Source organism: Chaetodon trifascialis, chromosome 12, assembly GCF_039877785.1.
Source record: "Chaetodon trifascialis isolate fChaTrf1 chromosome 12, fChaTrf1.hap1, whole genome shotgun sequence".
NCBI classification, from domain to species: Eukaryota; Metazoa; Chordata; class Actinopteri; order Chaetodontiformes; family Chaetodontidae; genus Chaetodon; species Chaetodon trifascialis.
In genome coordinates, this window is record NC_092067.1 from 691,038 (window position 1) to 711,916 (window position 20,879).

General features: G+C 42.7%; 1 protein-coding gene across 4 annotated transcripts in view; it reads left to right on the top strand.

Annotated features, from left to right (window-relative positions):
- Positions 1-8,796, top strand: part of mmadhcb (metabolism of cobalamin associated Db) — a 31,741-nt gene extending 22,945 nt beyond the window's left edge. For all 4 annotated transcript variants that reach the window (XM_070975296.1, XM_070975294.1, XM_070975295.1 and 1 more), the window contains exons 7-8: positions 2,789-2,875; positions 3,738-8,796. In XM_070975296.1, coding sequence (XP_070831397.1) covers positions 2,789-2,875; positions 3,738-3,932 — 282 coding nt within the window. In that variant the 3' untranslated portion in view covers positions 3,933-8,796. The remainder of the gene's footprint in view (positions 1-2,788; positions 2,876-3,737) is intronic.
- The last annotated feature ends 12,083 nt before the right edge of the window (positions 8,797-20,879 follow it).

Genomic DNA, 20,879 nt, shown 5'->3' on the forward strand with positions numbered 1-20,879 from the left:
ATACTATTGCAGTGGTTGTTTTAATTTTAATTAGATTTTTATGTTTCACTCCTCTTCTCTGTACTTTTGGTTTACTTAGTTTATGTGGTCGAGGGGCAGATACAGTCTCTATGGAGTGTTGGGTGGGTAACTGCTCTAATGGAGGCGCAGAGAAGTGTGTAGGACTGCAGCTCTGCCTCCTGGTCTCAACTCTGAGTTGTCAGGGGTTAGGTTCATAAATAAAATCGGTCAGATTTCTGGAGTTGAGAGCTGCTCCCTCCAAAGTGGGATGGATGCCGTCTCTCCTAATCAGACCAGGTCTTCCCAGAAAGTCTGCCATTTATCAATGAAGCCCACACCGTTTGCTGGACACCACCTCGACAGCCAGCGATTGAATGATGACATGCGGCTAAACATGTCATCACTGGTCAGATTTGGCAGGGGTCCAGAGAAAACTACGGAGTCCGACATCGTTTTAGCATATGTACACACCGATTCCACATTAATTTTAGTGACCTCCGATTGGCGTAACCGGGTGTCATTACCGCCGATGTGAATAACAATCTTACGGTATTTACGCTTATCCTTAGCCAGCAGTTTCAAATTTGATTCGATGTCGCCTGCCCTGGCCCCCGGCAGGCATTTGACTATGGTCGCTGGTGTCGCTAACTTCACGTTTCTCAAAATGGAGCTGCCAATAATCAGAGTTAGTTTCTAGTTTGTGTTCTCAGCGGGTGTGTCGCCGAGTGGGGAGAACCTGTTAGACACATGAAGTGGTTGGTGGTGACCCGTGGGCTTCAGCTTGGGACTATGCTTCCTTCGAACAGTCACCCAGCCTCCCTGGTTTCCCGGCTGCTCGGGAGCTGTCGAGGGACGGCTAGCCGGAGCTGCACTTGGTCTGTCTGCACCGGCTACGGGGGCCTGGCTAACTACAGCTAATGGTTTGTTTTCCATGGTGCGGAGCCGAGCTTCCAATTCACTAAGCCTCGCCTCCTCACCAAATAAACTACATTTATTACACGTACCAGTATCACTAAAGAAGGCAGAGGAGTAGCTTAACATGTGACACACCAAGCAGGAGAGAGCTGGAGAGGGACAGAAAGAAGCCATCGCTAGCTGCTAGGCTAAGCTGGTGTAGCTAGCAGAGCAGACAAGCACATAGACAAATAAAATAGCGGTTGCTAAATAAACAGACTTATGGGTGCTTGAGCAGAACTAATGTTACTTTAGAGCGCAGATAATAGGCTGCTGTAACGAAACACAGAGCAAATTACACTCGGAGGAGAAAGAGTGACAAATGCAGGCTACTAACGCAGCAACCAGAAATAGGAAGTGAGACGAAACGCTTACCTCAGCACGTCAGCAGTATGTGTTTGTGTGTATGTGTGTGCGCGTGCGCTGTGTCTGTAACCCCTGCTCCTCCCCCTCCTGCTCAGTGCTTACACACTGAAGCCACCACACATCATGTAGTTGACCAATCCCATCCGGCTTGAACGGAAAAAAAGTTGAGAAAATAAACAAAAAATGTGTGTGTGTGTGTGTGTGTGTGTGTGTGTGTGTGTGTGTGTGTGTGTGTGTGTGTGTGTGTGTGTGTGTGTGTGCGCGCGCGCGCGCGCGCGCGCATGAAGCCATTGGCTATGTTGCATGGTGGGTGGTTGGAGAATAAGGGAGGGAACTAGGATGAGTTGTTGAGAGTGATGGCATTTGGGGAAAAAACTGTATATGTGTCTGTTGGACCTGTTGGTCCTTGGAGCCAAACTTACAGCTGGAAGCTTTCTGAATAGCGGTGAGCTGGATGAGAACTGGTGCAGTGCTGTCGATTGTATAGATATATTTATAACGTTTAGAGAGATTTAAGTTTGCAAGTTTAAATATATGAAATCACTTTGGGGGCTCATGTTCATCATTAGTCATGTCAGTTTTAATTTTGTTGTAGATTTAAGTTAAGTAGCTATTGTACTGATGAAAGGGCAAGTCTGAAAGTCTGAAACTGTTTTACATTAGTTTTGATCTAGTTCTGTCTTAACTAACATTGTGGGTTGGTCTGATAAATACATTTTACTGACCATTTACAGTTGCTAAATGCCTCATTCTTATTTATGTATAGACATACCGTTCTAAACACATGAGTTTACATCTAGTTCTGAGATTCAGAATATGCCTAAATTTCTTTAACTATATATGAGTAAATGTAATCATAAATAAGGAAATATAAGTGAAAATCTCTGGGAACCCATGAAAGTTTAACCTTTATTTACTCATTATGTAAAAATTTAATCTGAAAAGTAACTACTAAAGCTATCAAAAAAATGTAGTGAGCCAAGGTTCCTGCCTCCCTCTTTATTGGTTTGCTCTTAATCATTAAGGGAAAGAGAAGGGAAAGGCTTTTTTCAGTGTACACAAAACAAACAAAAAGAATACTGTATTCATTCTAATCTCAGGTGTGTTACTCTAAATTTTGACACCAAAATTTTCATTTTTGCTGCAAACGAATATCGGTTCTAAATATTAGCTATCAGTTTTGCTTGATTATTAATAATCAGTATTGGCCCTGAAAAATCCATATCGGTCGATCTCTATAATGTATTCCCATTATCGCATCATAAGTGTGTCAAATGATTTACTTATAGATTTTTTTTAACTCAAATAACATATTTTTGGCAGAAAAATACTTTTGTTCTAATTTTATCACTTAGCTTGTTCTGCATTTTCACACATGGATACCTGAAGACAGTAAGTTATCAGTGAACACATAATCACTAATTATTGAAGACACTGAGTGAGACTAAGTTTTTCCTCTGCTGTGCAGTTTGTTGATGGAGCAAAGGAGATCTGCTATGCCCTGCAGAGAGAAGGATTCTGGGCTGACTTTATCGACCCATCCTCAGGCTTGGCGGTAAGATACCACAGTCACTCAGTATTGTAACAGTTAGGGATAGGGCTCAATAGCATTATGTCTAATCTGATTCCAGTTACAAATCCATTTATTGAATCTCAATTTGTTTATCATCCTGATGTCTTCATTCCATTCATGCAAATCCAAAATGATTTGATGAGGAATTCAAACAATACCCATAACTACACCCCAGCCTCCAAATTTCACTTAAATTTGAAGATTTAAAAAAGTTATCATGCATTGAGAGTGCCCTGAGAGTTCATAGAAGAAGTCCAAACCTAGTATCATAGTACCTTGGTACAATTGTCAGTCACATCGCCACTAGTTAATAGGGCAAGCCAGATTTGCTGCCCAACAGCCACATACACTACCATTCACTATGAAGTTTAAAATGTGAGCAGTGAACTGAGAGAGGGTTTGGGGAAGTTGTTGGCCACTCCAACAAAAACAGGCAAACTGCCTTTTTCTGTCTACTCATGTTGATAGTTCTGTGCTGTATTCAGCAACAGAATATGTGCAGATGTAGTACTGGGAGCCCAGCTTAATTCCGTTAGTGTTTATGAGAACTGTTTCAGTCATGCTGAGGAAAAGCCAGTGCACACCTTTTCTGTGGTAAAAGTTTCTTTGTCAAATGTATTTGACATGCCTTGCAAGAAAACTGTGAACTCCTGAATGAGCATCTCTGCTCTCTCTGTTGGAAAACGTTGGCTTATGCTTGCACAAACGTACTGCTGCTGATCATGTGTAAAGGAGACCTGAAAGTTTTACAGTTAAAGCACAGACATTCAGGTCTTATTTGTTTTTTATACTGTCTGACAAAATTCAGTGCAGATAACTGATAAATATATGTGTTCATCCCCAGTTCTTTGGCTCATACACCAACAACACACTGTTTGAGACAGACGACAGGTACCGTCACCTGGGCTTTCAGATCGAGGACCTGGGATGCTGCAGAGTGATCCGGCATGCTTTGTGGGGAACACATGTTTTTGTGGGGACAGTATTAACCAATGCACCACCCAACAGCCTTATCATGAAAAAGTTGCAATGCAGCTGAACATGCTCAGGGACACTGGGTTGCTATTAAAACTAAAAATGTTTATGGGCTGTTTGTTAAAATGATGAAGCTTCCTTCAAGACACACTTCTTTAAGAAGTCATAAACTGACTCCTTTGTGTTTTTACCTGTGCAACATGTGCAAACAAATATTAGCTGATTTTGAAATATATTTATAGATTACAAATCCACACACTGAAATGTGAAATGCTGCTTTCACAATAAAGTGTTTGAGCTGCAAGTGGGTTTACCTTTTTACCTTGGACACAAGGGGGGTGTCCAACAATGAGCTGTAATGACGGAACATTTTTGGTCATCACATTCAATTCAATTCAATTCAATTCAATTCAATTCAATTCAATTCAATTTCAATTTTATTTGTATAGCGCCAAATCACAAGAAGTTGTTTCAGGACACTTTCCATATAGAGCTGGTACAAACCAAGCTCTTTTATCTACAAAGAAACCAACAATTCCCCCATGAGCAAGCACTTGGCGACAGTGGCGAGGAAAAACTTCCTTTTAACAGGCAGAAACCTCGAGCAGAACCAGACTCTGGGTGGGCGGCCATCTGCCTTGACCGGTTGGGTGAGAGAGGAAGAGCAAGAGAGAGAGAGTGAGACAGACAGACAGACAGACAGACAGAAATGCAGTCAGAGAGAGAGAGAGAGACAGAGACAGAGAGACAGACATGCAATCACAGTAACAGTGACAGTGGATGTAATAACAGCAGTAGCAGTTGCAGTGGATGTCAGGCAGGGCCAAGGCAGGAGACGCAGCTGAAATCCACAATCCAGACCCAGCCACTGTCCATGGGAACCTGCAAGACGACAAAGCACAGAGACTCCGGGGAAGGAGCTAAGTTAGTAACACGCCATGGTAGGACATGAAAGCGTGCGGATGGAGAGGGACAGAAGGACAGAGGAGCTCGGTGTATCTTTGGATGTCCCCCGACAGTCTAATCCTATAGCAGCATAACTAGGGGCTGGTCCAGGACAAGCCTGAGCCAGCCCTAACTATAAGCTTTATCAAAAAGGAAAGTTTTAAGCCTACTCTTAAACGAGAGACAGTGTCTGCCTCCCGGACAAAGACTGGAAGATGGTTCCACAGGAGAGGAGCTTGATAGCTAAATGCTCTGACTCCTGTTCTGCTTTTTGAGACTTTAGGAACCATAAGTAGACCTGCATTCTGGGAACGCAGTGTTTGAGTAGGGCAATAAGGTACTATGAGCTCTTTAAGATAAGAAGGTGCCTGGCCATTTATGGCTTTGTAAGTAAGGAGGAGAATTTTAAACTCTATTCTAAACTTTACAGGGAGCCAGTGCAAAGTGGCGAGTATTGGAGAAATATGATCTCTCTTCCTGGTTTTTGTCAGCAGTGCTCTAGAGCAACTGGAGAATATTCAGCAACGAATTTGGGCAGCCTGACCCAAAAAGTATCCCATACATTTATCATTTCAAAAAAAGCAAAAGGAGGCTTTTTCTCAGAATATGAAAATTAACTCTGGGAAACGATTCAAGAATTCACAAAGGACTCCATACTAACTTTTCCAGTAGTAGCATTGGTGCTCCCTGAAATTTTTAGGCACACAAACGCAAAATTTAGCACCACTTAAATCAGCATGCAGTGCAACACATTTATTTTTTCCCATCTTAGCTATATCATTGATTAATGAATAGACAACTTACAGAAATAACAATATGCTGTTTTATTTTCAAGGAAAAAGTCACTTGACAAAAAAAATAAATAAATAAAAAAATTTAAAGTGGCCTTTAAACCAAGTTAAAAATTAGTGTTAGAACTATAGTGTTTTCCTCTCTCTTACTTGGAAGAGGATTTGCTTTGTTTTTTTTATCCATTTATTATATTAGCCCATTATGATTCAGACAGACTCCTAGAGAGGGTTCTTGCCTAGTGCAGAGACAGTCAGGCTGATGAAACCAGCTCTGGAAGGAGTGACCCAGAGAGTAGGAGCAGCAACAGGCCAAAAGGAGGCTTTTGTCATATGGAAGTGGCCATGGTTTCATCTAAACTGGGTTGGAAAATCAAAATGTGTATGCTGCATGCATTCCATTAAACTGGGTTTCTTTTGTCTGGGCTCCTTTATAACACCAACAGCCTATCCAGTGTCTCTCTTCCTCACCTCAGCTTTCTGTGTTGGTGCACGTTGTTTTGCTTTGTTTTGTTTTGTTTTGTGTTTTAAATCTGTTTTCTGTGACGCTACCCGGAGCTCTTTCACCAGAGAAGAGAACATCAGGGTAACAACATCAGAGGATTTATTTCCTAATTTTCTGCTCCCTGCATTGGAAATTTTGGACATCCTGGTCAAAGGTGCGCCACCTTTGCTCACGCAGCGAAACGCCAGAGGAGAGGAAAATGGGCTGGTGTGCTTTCGCAACTTCGCTAGCGTGGACTACGCACAGCGTTACTGGGAATATTTCTCTCTCATGTGCGTTCACTGCCCAACAAACTGGAGGAATTGCAACTGCTGTTGGGTAAAAACAGGGACTTTTCTTCTTCTGCGGTTTTGTGCTTCATCGTGGCTCTGTGGATTAATACTGGACTCTGTGCTGCAGCTGGCTGGCGTCCCCCGTGCTGCACTGGGCCACTCTGACCACGTCATGGTCCACCTGATTCCTGCGTACAGGCAGAAACTAAAGCTTTGCAAACCTGTAGTGAGGACATCAAGGAAGTGGACCAGTGAGACTGTGGAGGATCTCCAGGTGTGTTTGGACTCCACTGACTGGGAAGTGTTCAGCTTCTGTGAGGATGTTTCAGCAGCACTTCCTGCTGCTGCTGCTGCTGCTGCTGCTCCTGCTGCCAGGCCAGAATGAGAAGAGACTCAGTTGCAGTCCCCTCCCCCTCTTTAAAGGTTCTGATTGCTGTGCAGCCACACCTATTGAAAAGGAGGCAGACACAGAATGAACAAGGGATCAGGCTGATCAGCAAGAGGAGGGGGGGAGCATGTAACAGAGGACTGCTGTGTTCCATCACACACCAGGGTGAGTTAAAACAATGACAAACCCTGGTTCACAGCCAAACTCAGACAGCTAAGGTTGGCAAAGGAAGTGGCCTTCAGGAGTGGGGACAAAGACAGATTCAAAGAGGTGAAGTACAAGTTTAGCAAGGCGGTGAAAGAGGCTAAACGACTGTACTCTGAGAAGCCCCAACACCGGTTCTCAGCTAACAACTCTGCGTTTGTCTGGAAAGGGCTCAGGCAGATCACCAACTACAAGCCTAAAGCCCCCCACTCCATCAATGACCAACGCCTAGCCAATGACCTGAACGAGTTCTACTGCTGGCTTTGAAAGACAAAGGGACAGTCCAGCAACCAAAAGCAGCTGGTCCGGATTCTGTCTCTCCATCCGCCTTGAAGCACTGCGCTGATCAGCTGTCTCTAGTGTTCACAGGCATTTTTAACACCTCGCTGGAGACATGTCACGTGCCAGCCTGCTTCAAGTCTTCATCCATCATCCCAGTTCCCAAGAAGCCAAGGACCACAGGACTTAATGACTTCAGACCCATCACGCTGACCTCTGTGGTCATGAAGTCCTTTGAGCGCCTTGTGCTCTCCCACCTCAAAGACATCACCGACCCTCTCCTGGACCCCCTGCAGTTTGCCTATAGAGCCAACGATGCGTAGATGATGCAGTCAACTTGGCCCTCCACTTCATCTTCCAGCACCTGGACTCCGCAAGAACTTACGCTAGGATCCTGTTTGTGGATTTCAGCCCTGCTTTTAACACCATCATCCCAACTCTGCTTCAGGAGAAGCTCTCCCAACTGAGCATGCCTGATTCCACCCGCAGATGAATTACACACTTACTGTCTAACAGGAAACAGTGCATGAAGCTGGGGAGACACGTCTCCAACGCAAAGACCATCAGCACTGGATCCCCTCAGGGCTGCGTTCTTTCTACTCTGCTCTTCTCCCTGTACACGAACAGCTGCACCTCCAGTCACCAGTCTGTCTTTGCGGACGACACCACCCTCATCGGACTCCTCTCTGATGGCGACGAGTCTGCCTACAGGTGGGAGGTTGAACATCTGGTGACCTGATGCAACCAGAACAACCTAGAGCTCAACGCTCTAAAGACAGTGGATGGACTACAGGAAGAACTCAGCCTCACCTGCCCCCATCATCTCCCAGGACCTCAGTTGGGAGCCGAATATCAGCTCCCTCATCAAGAAAGCACAGCAGAGGATGTACTTCCTACGACAGCTGAATAAATTCAATCTGCCAAAGACAATGATGGTGCTTCTACACAGCCATCATTGATTCCATCCTCACCTCCTCCATCACCATCTGGTACGGTGCTGCCACCGCCAAGGACAAGGGCAGACTGCAGCGTATCATTAGGACTGCAGAGAAGGTGATCAACTGCAATCTTCCGTCTCTTCAGGACCTGTACACCTCCAGGACCCTGAGGTGTGCAGGAAAGATTGTGGCTGATCCCTCCAACCCCGGACACAAACTCTTTCAGACACTCCCCTCTGGCAGGAGGCTGCGTTCCATCAGGACCAAAACCTCACGCCATAAGAACAGTTTTTTTCCCGTCTGCTGTCAGCCTTATCAACAAGGCCCGGAACCCCCCCGACACTCTTCACAATTCACCTCTGCCTCATCTTATCACATTGAGATTGCCATAACTCTATATGTTACATTAACGCTCTGCTTGGACTTTTGGGGGAAAAGAAAAAAAAAAAAAAAAAACAGGCTTGTGTATATGTATTTATATTGTTATATTTTTTGCTTTTTAATAGCGTCTTTTTAATAGATGTGTCATGCACCAACCTCACCAAAGCAAATTCCTTGTATGTGTAAAATCGTACTTGGCAATAAAGCTTTTTCTGATTTCTGATTTCTAAAGCTAAACACTAGCCTACAGCATTGGCTGTTTAGCCTACGCTTTGAGAATTGACCACAGTATAGATGTTGTCCCTTACAGTAATGAATGAAGCACATTAAAAATAAATGTTTTTGCCCCTGGCACTCATTAAGTAGGATTTCCCCAGCAGAATTCCAGGTATCCGTTTGACAAAAACCCAAGAGAGATGTAGTTATAGAGGAGAACTGTGATCAGCTTTTAAGTCTGGTCACAATATAGCAGCGGTAAATAAATAAAGAACACAAATAAAACCTTATAGTTTCACCCATTAACAATCTTTATATATTGCTATTTTTAATTGACACAAGCTATATTACTGCCTCATTCTTACCGTGTAATTAGCAAGTAAAAAGACCATCGAAAGTCAATGTTAAATGAGTTTTCAGTGATGTAAAACACACAAAAGTAGTCAATCTTCCCCTTGGAGAACTGATATCTGGTATCCAGTGACTAATCTTTTCAATTTAAGTTTTTTTTTCTTCTCATTTTGACATAGTGAATAAGAGGAGTGTAGGTTGTTAATGTCATAAGCTTGAACATGATTGACCGGAAGCGTGCCAACTATTACAAACCAATTCTCATTCGCAGCATTTTTGAGCCATTCTTGTTACCAAATCTGAATAGATGTGTGGACATTTTAGAATGCCAAGATGTGTATGTGATGGAGATGGACTCACTGAAACAAACATCATGACATAACACTATTCTGTGATCAGATGCCCTCTGTTGGCCAGATGGGGTAACTGCGGTACCAGAAGAACCAGTGCTCATTTAAATGAGCCCTTTAACAAGTAGAGGTACATAGTTACATCACTCATTACACACATGCTAATCCTATACACATTGTCCAAACCCACAGAACTTTATTCTACATTCATGTCAGGCTGACTTTTGGGAAATATAGCTAAACTGATGAAGACTTCCACTGAATGTAAAGGCGCTGCCATGTGGGCGGCCATCTGCCTCTGCCACAAACAGTGGCAGTTCTAATAATAGATTCAACTATATATATGTGTGTGTGTGTGTGTGTGTGTGTGTGTGTGTGTGTGTGTAGCATATACAAATATGACATATTTATGTATGTGATATATGTATATATAATAATAAACTCTGTATAGCACCTTTCATACAAGAATAATCAAAACAGGTATTGAAAATGAATGGAAAGTAAGATGCAAAATAAAACCCACTTGATAATGATAATGATAATGATAATGATAATGAAAGGATGCATAAAACAGGGATAGAAGGCCATAATATACAATACAAATAGAATATAGAAAATGCATAAAATCGTAGCGTAAAATACAACATTTTGAAATAAGTGCTGCAATACATAAGTGCGAGGCAAAGTGCAAGCAAGAGTTTTAGGTCTCTATTGGGAAAGTAGCTTCTTAAAGGCTAAAGTGAAGAGAACAGTTTTTATCTTTCTGTAAAGAGGCAAATTTATGCTGATTCCATCAGCGATTCCATCTTTTGTTATTGTTCTGACCGAGAGACCCTAGTGACAGAAATAACAAACTGCTTGTCTAAAGCCAAGATAAACTGAAGGGGCTCTATTTTCGTCCCCGCCGCTGGCAGGGCGCAGGGTGCGCACCCCACGCAGTGGTATTTTCGTGTAGCACGCAGCGCACTTGGTATTTTGGTCAACCGAGGCGCACATAGGTATGCCAGGATGGGTGTTGGTGCAGTAGGGGGAGGTGTCGGCATAATCAGTCGGCAGATTTGGATTTTCGGTCCATTTCAGTCCACGCCGGCGGTGTAAAAGTGCGCTGAAAGCTCGCCACCCCAGACCTGGTCAACTCTGTGCACCAGCGGCGCACCACTGGGCAAGCGGATTTTCATAAACCGGCGAACTCAGCACATGCAGTCAGACCTAAATTTCTATATTTTGATCAGTATCTCAGCTGACCACATAGCAAGCGCGTTCAGCATGCGTAATGGTCACTCAACCTGACCAAAAGTACACAGATGAAACAGGGATGTCTGGTGATCTGTGACTCAAATTGCCTGGTGACAAATGTTTATGCCATTTTCCCCAGGTCGGCACATGACTCCACCAGGGGGACACCCCTCTGGATGGGTGGCTGCTAGGTGATTAAAAGACACCAACCGGCCACATTTGGCCCCCAGGCCTTAGTTTGGCCACCCCTGGTCTACAAAAACATTTACCTCAAGATTCTACCATCACATGTTGCCAGAAACAGGTAGTCTAAACTGTTTTCCAACTAGCTATACTTCACAGACAGATAGATAGGCTAATGTACTTTCATTCCTACTTGCCTACGCTTTGTGCAGATGTGTAATGGAAATATTATGTTTAATCCAAGTCCAATAATTTCATATCTAGATAGGTGAAGCATTATAATGATCTTGCTGTGTTTCCTCCCCTCCCCATTCTACAAGAAGGCTTACCAGAGGGGGGCTGCACGGTGGCACAGCAGGTAGTGTGCGTGCCTCACAGCAAGAAGTGCTGGGGTGGCCGGGTGGTGACTCTAAATTGCCCCTAGTTGTGAGTGTGAGTGGTTATGCGTATGTGCCCTGCGATCGGCTGGCGACCGGTCCAGGGTGTACCCCGCCTCCCACCCTTGACAGCCGAGATAGGTTCCGCCCCCTATATATATATATATATATATATATATATATATATATATATATATATATATATATATATATATATGTGTGTGTGTGTGTGTGTATAAATATGTTTGTGTGTGTGTGTAAAAATACCAACATCGTTGTCACCAACATTTGTTTACATTTTCCTGTTTTCCTTTCTAAAATAGTGATGTGTTATTCTGTTTAACACAACAAATTGAATAAAGGTGTATTGGGAAAAAAATACAACCAGTCAATGCCACTGTGATTGGCTGAGGCATTGCGTCATCATAACGTACATTGTAAGAGCCATTCCGATTGGCCCAGGTGTTTCTCTATTGTGGATTCAAGCAGCTCTGTGCACCGTAGGCTATACGACCTCTACAACAAGCCACAGCCGTCCGAAATCATCGTGCACTAAATTGCAGGTAAGTTCGGTCAGCCCATAGACTGCCTAATTAATTTTATGTTAATTTACCCATTTGTAGTGTTTGCAGTTTTAGCTTTCTTGTATTAATCTACTTTAAACCCGTTGTCGCCAATTAGCACTGCGTCTCTTCCTTAACGCTTTAATGTGAACAACATTGCAAACAACATTGTTCGGTCACTAAATCTAGCGCCACTGCCACTGGCTACTAGCGAGGCTAGTAGCCAGTGGCAGATCTAGGATTTTTCTAAGTAAGGGGCCACATTTATCACAGAGGGGCCAAGTATTTGTCCAACATGCATGCAGTCACATTTGTGATAAAGCACACCCAGTCACACCTTTTTCAAACATTTTAATTAAAAAGTGTAGACAGTAAAACTCATTTTCAATTTCACATTTGGGGATGTGAGCAACTTCAAAGGAAATAAAATAGTATTCAAATACATGTTTCAGAATTTAGTATTCAAAAACATGCACTTTTTTAATGTTACATTGGACAAGTATAACCTGGTCTTTTTTAATCAGAGAAATCACCAACACTGTCAGTTTGAGAACATCTCTCTCACACACAGTACCATGTGAGTGGCTTAAGGCAGAGGCAAGATCCAGACAATACCACTAAACTGACTATTCAAGTAACTACTGTACATTTGGTACATCTAAAAAAAAAAGCATAATTCTGCAGTTTTGTGACGGGAACTGAAACGTCTCACAAATTCAGTCATATCTAAAGACTTTGCCTGTTGGGACTCAATGCTCAGGACCCCAAGATGATTCAAACAACTATCTGCCATTGTTGTTCTAAGTTTATTTTTAATTAAACTTAGGGCTGAAAAGCTCCGCTCACAAGAGGCACTGCTCAGGGGTATAACAATGGCAATCCTTCCTAGTCTAAACAGCTCATGAACGCCTCCTTGAAAGGTTCTAGGAATACTACAAACTTAAGAAGTGTAGTGAACCTCTGCATCCCACCTTTTTCTTTCCTCTCCAAAACTCTCTAGATCTGATACGGTTCTCCATGTCGTCTCCAGCCCGCCTGTGGTATCATAGGCTGTTTCTCAATACCAAGCACACCAAGTTCGGACTTACAAACTTGGCAGTTCGGACTTAGCAAGTTCGACTTGGGAGTACAGTCTCTCCAGGACGGGAGGACGCAGGACCATCATTCTGCAACAGGGACAGCAGTGTACTTGATGACGTTAGCAGGACGACACATCTCCGAAAACTTTGGAGCAAATTTTAAACTACGCGCTATCGTGGTGAATCGACCACAGATTTTAAGTTTTAACATCCACTTTCTCACATAAAATAATCTTAAAACCACATTCCGATTACTAAAACAGCAGTATTTTGAAACTTGTAACTTGTAGTTGTGAGTCCTCTCCTCCTCCATCATTGCTACAAAATGCATTCTGGGATACATGGTTGCCCCAAGTCCGCACAAGTCACCATCCGATGCATCCTCGATAAAGTGGGAAGGGCAAGAACACATCCAGGTATTTGAGTGTACTTGTCGAGATGCAGACTTTTAAATTGGAACAGTACTTGGACTCAGAGTGATGACGTTTCTCAAGTACACGGGAACACAAGTACAGAGAAGAACGCATATTGAGAAATGCCCATAGTCACGGATAATCATTGTGTTCATTCAGATGATAGTCTTCCTCTGTCAGCTTTATTGACAGTGGACCTGCCTATTTGGCGCTCTACTGCCACCAATGTTTGGGCATGGAATTGCATTCACATAAAAGTCTGATGGTCATAGTCTAGCAAAACGACAGATGATGACAGGGGCACTTCAGGGGGCCAATTAGATTTCAGATGGGGCCAATGCCCCTGTGGCCCCGCCCCTAGAACTGCCACTGCTAGCTAACTTGTCTCACGCGAAATTTGTAAAAGCTAGCGAAAGGAATAAGCTAGCAGCCCCCACATGGATATGACAGAAATGAGAGATAGTGAAACGCTGTTAAAAAAGCAAAGGGTCCATTGGTTCATTTGTACATTGTCATAGTAATGGGTTCATGGTTTTAACTAGTGTCAGAAAAATATTGCGTTATTAACGCATTAACGCAAATCAATTTTAACGGCGTAATTTTTTTTATCACGAGATTAACACTCTTTGTGACCTAGTGAACTTGTAGTTTTTTATAAGCTGTGGCCACTGCTAGTAACATTGGAAAAACTACAGGTGTTGTGGTCCTGATTTTGTGTTTTCTGTTTTTGCTTCCTCTGACCTTCTCTCTCCCTCTCTGGTAGTGCGAGTGACGAGGGGCGGAGCGATCTCCTGGAGCGCTGCTCTCCCGGCACACCTGCAGCTCGTTCTGCCTAATTCACCTGGCTTCTTAAGCCGCCCTCTGGTAATCTCCAGTGCCGGAGAATTCTCGCAGATCCCCGCACGCGGAGTGCCTCCCGAGTTCTTCTGCCTCTCGTCACGAGTTGTTTGCTTTCCAGTTCTTGAGTACCAGTTTGATTCAGTATAATTTTTGTTGTACTTTGTATCTTGGCTTTTTCCCAATTATTGGTGATTTTGTGTTGGAGTTTTAGTTGTTACTTTTCTAGTGAAAATCTTGGTTGTTACTTTGTTTTTGCAAATCGTTCTGCTGAACTGATTTTTTGTTGTTACTTTGTGAATAAACCATTTCTTTTTGACACTCTGCTCCTGGGTCCTGCTTCTCCATTGTCTGGCTGTAACAACAGGATCCGATTGTAAACCGGAAACAAAACAATAGGCACGCCCCACACACGTGTTTGATCTTGCCTGCTCGCTAGCTGTAAAAAAGCAAGCCTATCCACTTTTCCATGTTGATGAGAGTATTAAAATGATAATTAATGAGACATTTAGAATAGATAAAAATGTGCGATTAATTTGCGATTAATCGCGGGTTAACTATGACATTCATGAGATGAATCGTGATTAAATATTTTAATCGATTGACAGCACTAGTTTTAACACTATACTTCAATTCAAAAAATAGCATACATAGCTGTTATCAAAAACATACAAAAAATGTTGTGAGATAATTTTTGAACATTTCACAAATGTTCAGTGTGGTTTCCTGAATATTTTTCAGGTGGGGATTTGCAGCCAAATGCATAACAATTTAGTGCAATGGAGTACTGAGTATTGTAAGGCTTCAGTTGGGTGTTTCTAAACCAGTCTTATCCTTTTATCAAGTGGTGGGAGGTCCTCTTTTGAACGTGGAGTGATGTGTCCTGCCCCTTGGAGCCAAGCCACCTAAACAAGGTGCTCCTTCCCTTTGCACATGTCCCAGTCAAATAAATTGTAAAACTAAACTAACAGACTACATCTCTGTCTACAGGTGGCAATGAAAATGAGAGAATGGCAAAAACGCCAAAGAGATATGGATCAACTTCTATGTTATTCTGACAGTGATGATGAACATTGGAGCATTGAAAATAATTATTTAATATTTAAATATTTGTCTACTGACTCTGAATATGAATCAAATGATGATGAGTCATCAGCAGCTTTGAAGATGACCTGAGACAGTGGGCTGTAGAGCACAAAGTGACACACAGAGCACTTAATGGGTTATTGTCCATATTAAGAAAGCAAGGGCACCTATTGCCTGTGGATTGCCGGGCACTCCTTGTTACACCACAACAAAACACAGCAGAGCCTAAATGTGGGGGGCACTACAAGTATTATGGCTTAGAAAAGGGGATCTGTCGTTACTTAAGTCAGATGGACAATAATTCAATTCAATTCAATTTTATTTTTATAGTGCCAAATCACAACAGAAGTTGTCTCAGGACACTTTCCATATAGAGCTGGTACAGACCAAGCTCTTTTATCTACAAAAAAACCAACAGTTCCCCCATGAGCAAGCACTTGGCGACAGTGGCGAGGAAAAACTTCCTTTTAACAGGCAGAAACCTCGAGCAGAACCAGACTCTGGGTGGGCGGCCATCTGCCTCGACCGGTTGGGTGAGAGAGGAAGAGCAAGAGAGGGAGAGTGAGTGAGACAGACAGACAGACAGACAGACAGACAGACAGACAGACAGACAGACAGACAGACAGAAATGCAGTCAGAGAGAGAGACAGACATGCAGGCAGGGTCAAGGCAGGAGACGCAGCTGAAATCCACAATCCAGATTCAGCCACTGTCCATGGGAACCTGCAAGACGACAAAGCACAGAGACTCCGGGGAAGGAGCTAAGTTAGTAACACGCCGTGGTAGGACATGAGAGCGTGCGGATGGAGAGGGACAGAAGGACAGAGGAGCTCGGTGTATCTTTGGATGTCCCCCGACAGTCTAATCCTATAGCAGCATAACTAGGGGCTGGTCCAGGACAAGCCTGAGCCAGCCCTAACTATAAGCTTTATCAAAAAGGAAAGTTTTAAGCCTACTCTTAAATGTAGAGACAGTGTCTGCCTCCCGGACAAAGACTGGAAGATGGTTCCACAGGAGAGGAGCTTGATAGCTAAATGCTCTGACTCCTGTTCTGCTTTTTGAGACTTTAGGAACCATAAGTAGACCTGCATTCTGGGAACGCAGTGTTCGAGTAGGGCAATAAGGTACTATGAGCTCTTTAAGATAAGAAGGTGCCTGGCCATTTATGGCTTTGTAAGTGAGGAGGAGAATTTTAAACTCTATTCTAAACTTTACAGGGAGCCAGTGCAAATTCAATTCAATTTCAATTCAATTTTATTTGTATAGCGCCAAATCACAACAGAAGTTGTCTCAGGACACTTTCCATATAGAGCTGGTACAGACCAAGCTCTTTTATCTACAAAGAAACCAACAATTCCCCCATGAGCAAGCACTTGGCGACAGTGGCGAGGAAAAACTTCCTTTTAACAGGCAGAAACCTCGAGCAGAACCAGACTCTGGGTGGGCGGCCATCTGCCTCGACCGGTTGGGTGAGAGAGGAAGAGCAAGAGAGAGAGAGTGAGACAGACAGACAGACAGACAGACAGACAGACAGACAGACAGACAGACAGACAGAAAGAAAAGCAGTCAGAGAGAGAAAGAGAGAGAGACAGAGACAAAGTGGCGAGTATTGGAGAAATATGATCTCGCTTCCTGGTTTTTGTCAGAACACGTGCTGCAGCGTTCTGGAGCAACTGGAGAATATTCAGCAACGAATTTGGGCAGCCTGACAGTAAGGAATTGCAATAATCCAGCCTGGAAGTTACGAATGCATGGACTAGTTTTTCTGCATCATTTTGAGACAAAATATGCCTGATTTTTGCGATATTACGTAGGTGAAAAAAGGCAGTCCTTGAAATTTGTTTAACATGGGAGTGAAAGGACATGTCTTGGTCAAAGATGACTCCCAGATTCTTTACAGTGGTGCTGGAGGCCAGCGCAATGCCATCCATAGCTGCTATGTCATCAGAAAGTGACTTTCTAAGATGTTTAGGGCCTACTACTATAACTTCAGTTTTGTCCGAGTTTAGCATCAGAAAATTGCAGGTCATCCAGGTCTTTATGTCATGAAGACATGCTTGTAGTCTAGTTAACTGACTGGTTTCTTCCGGCTTCATTGATAAATATAGCTGGGTATCATCTGCATAGCAATGAAAATTTATTGAGTGCTTCCTGATAATCTTATCTAAAGGAAGCATATACAAGGTGAATAGAATTGGTCCAAGCACAGAACCCTGCGGAACTCCATAGCTGACTTTAGTGAGCACAGAGGAGTCATCATTAACGCGTACAAACTGAGAGCGATCTGACAGGTAGGATTTAAACCAGCTTAGCGCAGTTCCCTTAATGCCAATGAAGTGTTCCAGTGTCTGCAATAGGATGCCATGGTCAGTGGTGTCAAATGCAGCACTAAGATCCAATAAGACTAGTACAGAGACAAATCCTTTATCAGATGCAATTAGAAGGTCATTTGTAACTTTAACCAGTGCTGTCTCTGTGCTATGATGCACTCTAAATCCTGACTGGAAATCCTCGAATAAACTATTATTGTTTAGAAAGTCGCACAGCTGATTGGCAACTGCTTTCTCAAGAGTGATGTGCACCTCACTGTAAACATCGATGACATCCCACTAGAGAGAAATGAACAATGAGAGGTACTCGTGTGGAGGGAAGAATGGTATTTAGTGAACAGGAATGTACTTCTAGACCAGATGACTGTTTCTCTAGAGTGGAGTACAGGAACCACCAAACTGATGTCAGCCCCTTCATTGCTGGAGGAATTCCTTGTGTTAGTTCACTTGTGTTAGATTACATGCATATGGTCTGCTTGGGAGTAGTTAGACGCCTGTTAATTTACTTGACTCATGGCCCAAAAATCTGTCATTTATCTGTGAGGCAAAATGATGCAATTTCTCAAAAACTAATTGCACTGAGGGGGAGCATGCCAAGTGAATTTGCTCGGCAACCGCGTGGTCTACATGAAATGGATAGGTGGAAAGCCACTGAATTTCAGCAGTTTCTGCTATACACAGGACCTGTGGTATTAAAAACTGTGCTGTCCCCTGAAAGGTACAAGCATTTCTTGCCTTTGACAGTAGCCATGATGGTAATGCTGGAGTCAGATGACAGGATTCGAAATGCCTATCTCACATATGCTCATGAACTCATCAAACACTTTGTCACCAGCTGTGCTGCCCTGTATGGGAAGACCTTTCCTGTATACAATGTACATGGACTAATTCATCTCCATGAAGATGCCAGCCACTTCAACTGCTCCTTAAATGACATTTCCTGTTTTCCATTTGAAAACTACCTGCAACAAATTATGAAACACGTGAGAAATCCTCTGGAACAAGTCACCAGGCGTTTATCAGAAGTCGAGCATTCAGAAGTGAACGAGCAAAATGCATCCTGAAGTGTTTGTTTCTGTTACAGAAAGCGACCGTTGTTTTCTCTTGAATGACGAAAGATTTGCTTTTGTTCGACAAAAAAATGCAGATGGGACTTGTCTTGTGAAATCCTGTACCAGTGTCACACCTCACCATTATTTCACCAATCATGTAGCTCTGGACTTGTAAATATAGCGTGCATAGGAAATGATCAGGTCAGGATGAAAAATGGACTGCCGCGTGAAAAGGATCTGTTCCGCAAGGTGGCCTACCTCCCACAAGTATCTCATGGTTCTGTGCTCATAGCCCTTCGCCATGGTCTGGAAAACAAATATTAAAGGTTAAATTTTCATATTTTTTTTTATGCTTTATCCCATCCACCTGTTAGTTTTATGCATCTTCTCTGATAATCCTGCCACCTGCATGTCATTTCTCAATGCATCCATAAACCTGCTCTGGCCTCTCTCTCCTCTTGCCAAAACATCCTTCTCCCAATGTAACCCTCATCCCTCCTCCACACGTGTCCAAACCCTCTCAACCTCAACTCTCTTGCTTTATCCACTAACTTAACTGGGTGCCATTTACTTATTTGTAATCCTTTCTTTCCTAATGAGAATTGTTGTATATTTATTTCTGCCACTTCCAGCTGATTTGTCTCTTCTAACATGACACTTGGTGATTTGTTGGAATAGAGTTCATGCCATTTTATATCCTCTTGCATCTGTAATTCAGTTCGTATAAGATGTCTGCTACAGTGGTTCTTAAAATGGGTTTCAGAGACCCCTGGGTTTGAAATTTGATTCTCACAGGCCTATAACTTTAGAGTGTAGAAATGGAACCCAGTGGAACTGTAAGGGTCCATTGGGGTTCAGTTGTACACTCAGTGTTATTAGTGTTTATTAAAAAAAGAAAATATATTGTCAAATATTAAGAAATTAAAAAGTTTGACAACCACTGTTCTACTCAATGCTTAGGCTAAATAAAAATGAATAACTTAAAGTAACACGCATATGCTGTCCTTTCCAGGTCATGTATGCGAGGGCAGTTTGGAAGGAGGGTGAAATTGAGGAGGAGGGTGTAGTTTCAGAGAATTGGATCAGGGGGACCAAAAGAATTGTTAGATGGCCACGAATGAGCACCACCAAAACCGTGAGGGCTATAAAGGAAAAAATGAACCCCCAGGATGACTGGATGACGTTCCCTCTAACAAAGATAAAAATGACATCAGGCAAGTACTGTGACATATTCAAGTCAAAAATGTCACAAAAGTCACAAATGTTTTTTTAAAGTTTGTCTTACTTCTAGCTGTCCATAGAAAATGTGAGAACTACAACATGACCAGTCAGGCAGAGGAGGATGTTGATGATGATGAGGAGGAGGTGGTGATGAGATCGAGGAGCCGCACTAAAAAAATCACTTCCAGAGGGTTTTGTAAGAAATGGTATGTTTTCTCATTCTCAGGTAATTAATACATTTGCAATATCTGTTTACAGAAATTGGGCCTCTAATTTCACACTTCAATGTTTCTAACCATTTTTTGCAGTATTAACAGATTCAGATGAGGAGGGGCAGAGTGTCAGGGGTATCTACAATGAATTTGAAGTTCCAGTTTCAAAATGAATCAAATTCTTACATTTTATAAAAATGTTGGGGATGGATATGCTTATTTTTTCTTTACTGACCTCTAGGTGTCAAGCTGCCCAACTACTCTGCTCCACCGAAGAAGTTGCAGCCCATTCAGGGCACAGCTATCTTAGACAATGCTTGTAAGTACTGATGACAACTTATGAAGCATGGTAATGTCTTGTACATGCCTGTACAAGCGGAGCGTGCGGACAGTTCTCAGGACAGTGAAATGTCCACTCCTCGTGAATATTTACTTCTCCCTTTGCAATATTCACTATGCAAATATTCTTTACACACAAGACAGTAGTTACAGGCTCAATCATATGTTTCAGACTTGTCTGGTCTGGAGCGTACCAGTGAATCTGGGGGAAGGGAAACATCAACACGCAGTAAGTATTTATCAGAAGTAATGCTCACCTTTTTATTTACATTTCAATAATTTTCCATCTCTGAACATTCTTTGTCTTTTTTAGGATCTGACCTGTCAACACCCAGTAAATATTCAACTCATCACTTTGCTATTTTATCAGGCCTTGTGAAATGTAAGAACATTCTTTGTGTTTTTCAGGATCTCGACATGCAGCCAGAGGTCATCGCTCTAGGTTTAAAAACAAGATAAGGCATGA